Consider the following 9,958-nt stretch of genomic DNA (forward strand, 5'->3'; position numbering starts at 1 on the left):
CAGATTTTCTTGGCCTTTAGCATGCATTGTAAGCTTTATGAGGGGCACAGAGTGTACCATCTTTCCCAAATTCATTTGACCCCACAACTCCCCCCCCCCCCCCCCCCCCCCCCCCCCCCAGTAATGCTGGTTATCATCCTTCAGGACTTCAGTGTTCCACACTAAATAGAGTTTGGGAATGCTGGCCTTATATCCAAAAAGCCAGCCTCACGTGGCTGTCACCAGCATGGGCTTTGGGGTCGGTAAGCTACAACATGTCCTCAGCTATAGGGTGTTGGACTATTTAGCCCCTCAAGCCTTGCTGCTTCCTCCTCCGCAGAAAGGGGTTAAGAGCTGCATCCTAAGATCTTTAAATAAGAGAAGCTGTCGAGATGCTGAATATTTATAATAAATATAATGTTTTCTTAAAAAAAAAAGAGAAGCTGTCAAAACCTTTCCCCTGTATGGTGTTTGGAGATGGGGCTCTGATCACACAGACTGCCAACCTGTCAGGCCACGTCCTCTGCCGTGACAAATTTGGGTGGACCCTGCTGCATTAAGAAAAGTCCAGGACAAGTCTCCTTCTGATGCGAAAGGAGGGAGAATGTGAAAAACGCCCCCAGGCTCTCACACTTCGAGGTTATTAGTTTTCAATGTCCCAGGGAGAGTTCGTGGGCCCCTGCCTTCAAGAAGCTGACCGTGCCCGCTGCCTGGCCAACAGTCCCTGGCAGCAGGCTGCTGGAAGACTCCAAGGCAGAGGGCAGGTAAGATAAAGGACTCTGTATAATGAGGCATCTGCTGCCGCCACTAATTCTTCTCAAGGGGACCTTCTGCTTTGGAAAGGAGGATATATAATCCTGTTTAGTAATTCTTCCAAAAATCTGCTTTTTATCCCATCTATTGATTTTTATTTCAATCATTTTATTTTCCATTTCTAGAGCTTTTATTTCCCTGTCAAATTCACCCAGTCTTTATTTGATAGTCTTATTCATTCTTCATGGTTTTAATTCTTTTCTATATTTAATCATTTTAGGCACACTTGTTTTGTAGTTGTACATTCGATTATTTTATGATCTGAGGTCCTTGGGAGTCTAATCCCACTGCTTGCTTTTGTCTGCTGCGTCTCTCTCTCGTTGCAGTGACTGCAGATTATGAGCTCTTCTTCAGTAAGGCTTTGTCTGTGGGGATCCTCTGGGGCCTGGGGTGTAGGCAGCCTCCCTTTGGAAAGATGCTGGACATACTTCTGTCAAACCAGGAGTATAGGCACCCGGAAATCCTTTTTACGTCCGATTTCTCAGAACAGGAACTGCCAAACGGTATAAATTGGAATTCAGAGCCCGTGTAAAGGCAGTCCTGCGTTGACAAATTCTTAGGGAGAATTTCTTGTCCCCCCACCCTTGCTCCACAGGCTTGGCCTCTAAGCCCCCAGCTGTCTGTTGTTAAATGAGACCAGTGGGGGTGGGCCCTAATCCAATCTACTGGTGTCTTTACATGAAGAGGAAGAGAAACCAGGTCACTCCCTGCCTCACGTGGGCCCAAGACTTGTGCTAACAGTGCTGAATTTCAGTTTCTTCGGGTGTGGTTCCTAGGGATTTTCCTCCCCTCGGGCTCAGATTTTTTCAAAAAGAAAGAACAAAAACACCATTGCAGGTGGCTTATCAAGATATTCCAGGCTGGGTAGTCAGTCAAACCTTAAGAAATAGAAACGGAAATAAAATTCTGTAGTTATGTTAAGATAATTTTCTACTCTATTGAAATGTAAGCGTATTTTTGGCCAAAGGAGGAGGCTGGAAAAATTGTCCCCCTACATGTTTGTTTGTTTTTTTTTTTTAATTCATTTCCTCCCCATCCATCCCACCCTTAGTGCACATCCATTAGAAACTCGTCAGAGGTGCTGCTATGGCCCGAGTTGTGTCCCCCAAGCTCATGGGTTGAAACCCTCACCCCTATAACCTCAGACTGTGACTGTATTTGCAGACAGGGTGTTTAAAGACTGGATGAAGTTAAAATGAGGCTGTGAGGGCAGGTCTTGAGCCAACAGGGCTGGTGTCCTTGTAAAAAGAGGAAGAGACAGGAGGGATGCCGCCACAGGAAGTCGAAGGAGGACGCAACAAGAAGGCAGCAGGTCTGCAGCCAAGGAGAAAGGCCTCAGAAGAAACCAGACCTGCGGGCACCCTGATCTGAGACCTCCAGCCTCTAGAACTGCGAGAACAGAAATTTCTGTGGTTTAAACCCCCAGTCTGGGGGATTTTGTTACAGCAGCCTGAGCAGATGAATACCCATGCCTGTTTAAAAAAGGATGTCTGAATCATTTCAACTTGGCAGACATCAAACATTAAAATGATAACTCACACGTATGCTCTGTAAAGGGACTGAAGGGAAAAGGGCTGTGTCACTAACTACAAAGAAGACTGATGATGAAGGTCAAGGTGACATTTGAAATAATCGAGCCCAAAGCCCGGCCACCCCTCCGTTGAAGTACACACGTCAAGGCTCAGTCACCTCCCATTAGCGCTTCATTCAATTCGGTTTATAAAAACAATTAACTTCATCAATCCCTCACAGTGTGTGTGGTGATTAATGCAGCAGTAAAAAGTGGCAAGAATAGTAATAACTCAACGCCGAGACAGGTTCATTTGAACTTGCAATACTGCCAAAACGTTATGATGGCACATATTTATTGCGATTGTTTTACCCCTGTCACGAGGACTCTTCGTTTGTGAAAAATACAAAGGCAGAGTTGTTTCTGCAGAAATCTTTGCAGAATTATTTGCAAATGGAAGTATTTTTACGAGACATTAGAAAAAACAAGGACTCGGATTGTTGGTGTAGTGGTTGTTACTCAAAGGAGAGCTCAGAACTGAGAAGAATACCAAATACTGTATTTAGTATTAGTAGAAGTGCTGTATGGACCACAGTGATGTGGGTCCTGGAGCCAGATCTCTGGGCTCGAGTCCCAGCCCCAACTGCTCGCGCGTGCGTGTACGTGTACTGTGTATGTGTCTTTCTGTGTGTGCGCGCGCAAGCGTGCATGTCTGGGCACATTGCTGGCACCCTCTGTGCCTCAGGGTGCTCCCTCTGTGAAGAAAGGGGGACAGCGCTCTCCTCGCCAGGGGTTCACCGAGGACTCAATGAGTTAGCACATGTGAAAGGCCTCCCACCGGGCCCGGCACCTGGCAAGTGTTCCACTGATGTGGTCAGCTAAGCATCCCTAGGACTGTCGTCGGTACATCGCCATCTAAGTATGGAAGCTTCTGGAAAATCACAGATCCTGGGTAATGCTTCAACTTTGCTCTTCTTCACCATCACTGTGTGCAGAGCTCTTTCTCACCACTGGCCACATGACATCCCACCTTAGAGTAACCCAATGGAGTGGATCCCGAGGGGCGAAGAGGGGGAGGCCAGCAGGCCCAGAGCTGGATCTGGCCCTGGCAGCCTGTACCCTTGATCACACCCTGCAGGTCCTTCTTTGCTTGGACCTTCCAGGAAACAAGAGAGCATCACTGCTTCTCAGAGGAACACAAAGTGACGGCCCAGGGCAGGCTCTGGTTACTGTGCCACCCAGGAGACGGAGAAAGTGAGTTTGACATTCAAAGCTCTTTGCAGAGCGGCTTCCTGCCTACGGGGTAAAGGGAGGGGAGGAGGCCTCCTCCGTGGTCAGACTTCGCCAGGTAAGGAGTACTGGGGAGGCAGCTGAGGACATCTCCCCCGCCCCGGGTCTGGGAGATTAGGTGGGGATGGGGCTAAGGAACAGGGTCCGTGGCAGCTCGGAGAGACAGCTGTCCAGGAGAGGGGAGGGAGAACCCGCCGGCAAGTGAAGAAGAACCTCCTGTCTGCGGGGGCTCGTGGGTCTGCGGTGGGGCTGGGTTAAGGGGAAAGTAGGGGATGAAAGTAGGGAGAGGTGCTGCCAGCTGATCTACCCCCCGCCCCCGCCCCGAGGAGAACCTGCCCCCCCAAGACACCTGCAGTCCTGACAGGGGCTTCCAGGTCCGTGGGCAGCGCGGGGAGCAATGGCTGGTGCTAAATAATGAGCTCTGATCAATTCCTGAGCTTGTGCCCCGGACGGTTTTCTCTCTAAAAGCTGAGGAAGAATGAAGGCAGACGGCTATCCTGCACTTAGAATCGTAGACCAATGCGGGAAGGCCCTTAAGTGACACAGGGCAATCCAGTCACTCTCCAGAGGTGACTGGAGGTTCAGACACATGACGTGATGGCTGGGGCCACAGAGCCCTGGTCAGAACTGGACAGGCCGGGCCCGCCTTCCACAGTGCCCATTCTACCACCGGGCTGGGATCCAGAGCACAGAGTGAGTGGTGACCGGCCCAGGACGGGGACCTTGCTGGACAGACTGGGCCAAAGCTGAGGAGGGGGTGCGGGCAGCCGCTTGGGGATCCTTCAGTTTAGGGAAGCTGATTGCCGAAAGTGCAGGGAAAAGGAGGATCCATCTTCCCCTCCCCCACCAAGATGTCTACGCCCTAGTCCCCTGGAACCCATGGATGTGTTGGGTTAGCAGGCAAGGGGGAGTTAAGGTTGCTACCCAGCTGACCTTAAAATAAGGAGATTCTTCTGGAAAAGGCGGAAAAAAAAAAAAAAAAAAAGGACTCTGCAGAACCCTCCCAGAAGGAATGAGCCATGCAGACACTTTGATTTCAGCCTGGTGGGCCCCATCTCAGACTTCTCACCTCCCGAATGATAAAATAGGAAAATTGTGTTATTTTAAGACTCTAAGTTTATCATGCTTCACCTACAGTGGCCACTGGAAAGCGATGCAGTGACAGACTAAATCCCAGGTGTCACCATAAGCCCCCACTCCCTGTCCCCTGTGCACAGGCCATGGGATGGGGGGCCTTGGCCTCTGCACTGTTCCTTGTAGGAAGGCTCCCCGGGGAAGGGAAACAGACCCCCACTTGTTCAGCCCCACCGCTGAGATTCTGGGCTGTCTGTGAACAACAGTGAGCACCACTGAACTCACTAAGGCAACTCTAACTAGTACTTTATACTTTTTTTTTTTTTAAAGATTTTATTTATTTGACAGAGAGAGACACAGCGAGAGAGGGAACAGAAGCAGGGGGAGTGGGAGAGGGAGAAGCAGGCTTCCCGCTGCGCAGGGAGCCCGATGTGGGGCTCGATCCCAGAATTCTGGGATCATGACCTGAGCCAAAGGCAGACGCCCAACGACTGAGCCACCCAGGCGCCCCAGTACTTTATACTTTTGATGTCACTGTAACTAACACAGTACTTGAAACAGCAGTGAGTGTTCCCTATATAAATGAAAAGATTTCTGAAGTTGGGAAGGGGAAACATTCCCCAAACCACAAAAGAATGCACGGGGCATCGTCTGGAATGGAAAGAGGATGAAACCAAGTACAGAAGAATGAAGTGAAATCCAAACTATGTTTTAGAAATGCTGCGTTCCACCCTGACAGGGAGTTTTTGAAAAAAATGCAGTGACTAGAAGGGTCTTTTTTTTCTTTTTTTCTTGGCATGTCGGGAGCAAAAGCAGACTTTCCTGTGCTCTTCAAGGGTTAGTCAGTGACTGGATTGAGGGCACCAGGGGTGTGCTTAGCAAATCTGTGACTGAACAGTTAATACAATAAAAGACAAATTAGTCTTCCATTGCTGGCGACAGAGTGGCCTAGATAATCTGAAAACCTTCCTGCAGGAGACGATTTAGGGAGAATTATCACCCACAACCTTTTAAATGCATCCTTAACTCATGTTTGAATGATTAATGTAACAGAGACTTGAATTATCCTCAAATTACTAAAAAAAGTAATCTGTTTTCCGTTTCACTTTAAATAAATACAATCGTGTTTATATTTCCATTGACTCAGTTCTAGAAGGGACGGAAAGTCTACTTTTCAAAGAAAACCATATGTAAAATTAGTAACGCTCAGAGCTATCACATTAGATTTACAAGAACTTTACTGACATATGGTTTTGGCTACCCTGGGAAATGGAGGGGAACGGGGCCATCAAAATGTATTTAACAGAGAGATTTTATCCACATCACCGCCACAAACTCCTGAAGATAGGCAGAAATGAGTAATAGCGTGTCTCATAATTATGTTCTCTGTGCCGCCTTGGCACCCTGGTCCTGCTATTTGATGGAACAGAACCTCGCTCGCTAATTCTAACTTTGCTAATCTGTATTTGCAATAACGCTCATAAAACAAGCCGTCTCACCCCATTTCTCCACGGATACTTTGTAGTGGAGAGCAGTGCAGGGGTCTCAAGTCATTAAGACTTCATTACTTTTACCAAGGGCCCAGATGACAGCGCCCTGCAGGGTGAGGCGGGGCCGCCAGCGCCTTTAGCTCGAGCTGGTATTCAAGCGGGTGGCTCCTGCCGCGTCAGGGAGTTACTTAGTTTCCCTCCATCTCTCCCACTAATACAGGAGGCCTACATGTTACTAAACTTGTTTGTTTTTCTCTTGTTAATCCGCCATGAATTTAGAAGGGTAGAGGGCAACACCAGCATGCTGTAACACTCAGCACACGTTAGTTACTATTTCCACTACTAAGATGCTACCCGAACTGGCTGAGAGCCCCTTTGCATGACTAGTACACACTGGAGATGGCTCAGAAGTGGAGGGACGTTGTAGATCCCGCATGCTCTGGGGGATGAGAGGTGATGAGAGGCTCGGGAGAAACTCTCTCAGGAGCTATTTATTATTTTGTGCCTGGCACTGGGCCAAGGCCCTGGGGACAATGCTATCAATAAGACCTGGCTCAGAAATGGGGTGCCTGGGTGGCTCAGTCAGTTGAGCGTCCGACTCTTGGTTTTTGCTCAGGTCATGATCTCAGGGTTGTGAGATCGAGCTCTGCACTGGGCTCCGCACTGAGCGCAGTGTCTGTTTGTCCCTCCCTCTGCTCCTACCACCTGGCCCCACCCCTTGCGCCGCGCAAGCGCGCTCTCTCTCTTTCAAATAAATAAAATCTTTAAAAAAAAAAAAAAAAAAGACTCAGCCCAGAAGTAAGAAGAGAGGCAGATAGGTGGAGTTAAGTGTGATAATAAGGAAACGGGTTGCTGTGGGAATGCACAGGGGGGCACCTGGCTCAGACAGCAGTAAAAAGAAAACACAAAAGAACATGAAGATAGTTATGGGAGAGGATTTTATTGTTTCCAATTGAGGATTTAAGCACTAGTCTTTGTTACCCAACTTAAGCACTTAATGAAAGGGTTCCCAAAGTTTTTAAGGCTGTTATTTTGATTTATGATTTACCTCTGATGATTATTCTTTATTATAGTGGGTTGTCGTTTTTTTAGTTTATTTTTTAATAACATCTACTCCACAGAACTGCCTCCTCTCTGGCCATGCCAGAGTAAGCACGGACACCCTGAGCTTTCTTGCTGGAACCTCTGGGGAATGCACTGAGGGGCACTGCTGGGAAGCAAAATACTTCAAGCAGCAAAAGGCCGCTTTCTAACCAGTACCCCTGGGTCAGGATGCCAGGCCCTTCCTCCAACTCTGGCCAAGTGTGACTGGTCTTGGAAAATGCAGAATAACAGTGACAGATCCCTAAGTAGCTCCTACTTGACTGGGGCCCCAAAGGCTGAAGGACCTGTCCTGAAGTCACTTGAGGAGTTTACCTGTGGGATTAAATGCACTTTGGCACTGGTCCTGATGGATGGAAGGAACAGAGCTGAAGAAGTAGCAAAGGAAGCCCTGTCCTGAGCCTTTCCCACAGGAAGGTCAGCTGCCCCAAACCTCCCATTTAAAAGAATAGGAAAACTGAGCCCTAGGAAAATGATGGGCCTCAAAACTTAGAACCCAAGTTCACTGCTCACCAGCACAAATAAGTTGGTTCCTTGCTCCTGGTGCATAAATAAGCTATTTAATTTGTAATTCACAAAGCTTAGCTGTTTACAATTCAAAGAAAATTAGAGCCCTTTATGAAGTTTCTCCTGGGGAGTTAATAAGTACAGTTTATATCTCTGATCTTAAAAATCTCCATATTGATATCTCTCCACGCAATTTAATTACGGCGACTTTGATTTGGTATCATTCCAACAGATACGCTTTAATGCCACTCAATAGCCAGGGACAGGGGAGTCATGGGCAGACGGCTGCCACATAGTCCAAGACCATGAGTGTAACTGGAGGTGTTCCTTCCTGCGGAACTGCCCAGGTCAGTGGGCAGCTGGACGCGGATCCCTCGCAGTAGGAACTAAAGGTCAAAGTTATCTTTAAAAGCAACCCCTTTGAGGTACTCTCTCCCTTTTTTGTAACTAAACCAATGCAAAGGGCCCCAAAGCCTATTCTCCATGATAGAGGAGCTGTTTTGTGAAATCCCATGCCTTTTCAGTCCCTACACACCAGTTAGCCATTATTCTTCTAAGTGCCAGTTACTTTTCTTGTTGAGAGCTTCTCTCACCGGTGAAAAATAATACCTACTCTGGAATGCAACTTATTTAAAAACTGCTTTGTTGCCCCTGTTGAGGGAGAGAATTAGTGCCCTAGAGTGGGAATGGCAGACAGAGATCACCGGGCTCTCCTATAACAAGAATGGGCACAAACGGGCCCCAAAAAGCAGCCATGTTTTGATAAGGCTTCTGTTAGTGGAAGACTGACTTTATCAGTAATGTGTACAGTGAAGACCCTGAAAGAAGCCCACACACTGAGGTGACTCAGTTTCTGCGACGGTGGCCTTGGGTCCTTCCATATGGATCGATTGTCATTCCAAAGGAGAAGAGAAACAGACATCGACAGGGTTCGTACAGAGTCGGAAGAACAAACGGGAACTGTGCTCGGAAAGAAGGCGGTCTGAACATAAAGCCCGCTTAGATTCGTATTTTTTGTTTGTTTTTAAGAAAGATGACTCTTTCCTGGATTTAACTTCCTTGGTTCAGAAGTTTAGGATTTGAAGGGAAAAAAAAAAAGCTCTCGGAGAAAACACTTAAGAAAAAGTTGGATGCGAAAGAAAGTCGGGCGAATGGGGAACGTCATAGTGAGTAATTAATGATAAAAATTATTTCCGCTCCTTTGGTTCTTTTGTCGGTATAAAATGCTGTCAGCCTACAATTAATCATCACCACGACACTACAAACATGGACTTTTAATCGTTCCGGCTACTCGTTTTCCTAAGACAGCTGCACATTCTAAGTGAGTACTGGGTGCAAACTTTTCCGGGGAAGTTGTGCAAGCAGGTCCTTCAAGTCATTCTGATTTGCATGCAACTCCCACCGGCTTGCGAGGTTGCGGACCCTGCGCGTCCGGGGTCTCGGCAGCGCGGGCCGAGTTAGTCTGCAGAGCCCCGGAACGGCCCCCAGAGCCCGCGCCCCGGCGCCCCCTCCGCGCCCCGCGCCCGCGCCCCTGGGTTCGAGCCCGCCCTCGCGCCCCGCGGGAGGACAGAAAATGAGAACGAGTCAGTACCGGCGGGCGGGTGTCCGGCTTTCGTCTCTAGCTTCCCCTCGGGAGGCGAAGACATGATGCGACCGCGTGTCCGAGGGGCTGGGACGGCGACGGCGAAGACAGCGGGCTCGCGGGCCGGGCTGGAGGAGCGCGCGAGCGGGAGCAGGGGCGGCGGGGCCGCGCACGGAGGCGGTGACTGCGGCCGCCGGGAGGGGCGCGGCCGGCGCGCGCCGACGTGGCGCGTCCCGCCCACCCGCGGCTGCGCGTTGTCGTCACTGCGCCTGGCTCCGCCCCTCCGGCCCCCGCGCGTGCTGTGTGGTGAGCTTGCGCAGTCGGCAGCGCCACGTTGGAAGTTGTGGCTCGGAGCGCGGGAGGAGGAAGGAAGGCGAGGGTTGGGCGTTTGTGGTGAGAGGAGGCGGGGCTGATGCTGGCAAGGGTTGCTGGCGGAGGTTGAAATGGCCCAGCAGGAGGGTGGCACCTTCCCGGGCCGCCCTCTACCAACCGCCAGATGGACGGTGACGGCGGTGGCACGCCCCCCGGGGCTGATGTAGGTGGCCTGGGGACCGGCCTGTCTGCCAGATGCCCTCGTCCAGCTCACGCTTGGAGAGATTAATCACGTGCGGA

General features: G+C 49.7%; 1 protein-coding gene across 1 annotated transcript in view; it reads right to left on the bottom strand.

Annotated features, from left to right (window-relative positions):
• DAP (death associated protein) overlaps nucleotides 1–9,540 on the bottom strand; it is a 66,654-nt gene extending 57,114 nt beyond the window's left edge. Inside the window, exon 1 of the mRNA XM_032415246.1 lies at nucleotides 9,356–9,540. Coding sequence (XP_032271137.1) covers nucleotides 9,356–9,410 — 55 coding nt within the window. The 5' untranslated portion in view covers nucleotides 9,411–9,540. The remainder of the gene's footprint in view (nucleotides 1–9,355) is intronic.
• Between the last annotated feature and the right edge of the window lie 418 nt (nucleotides 9,541–9,958).

The sequence above is a fragment of the Phoca vitulina genome, unplaced genomic scaffold (assembly GCF_004348235.1).
Source record: "Phoca vitulina isolate PV1807 unplaced genomic scaffold, GSC_HSeal_1.0 scaffold17, whole genome shotgun sequence".
In the NCBI taxonomy this organism is placed as follows: domain Eukaryota; kingdom Metazoa; phylum Chordata; class Mammalia; order Carnivora; family Phocidae; genus Phoca; species Phoca vitulina.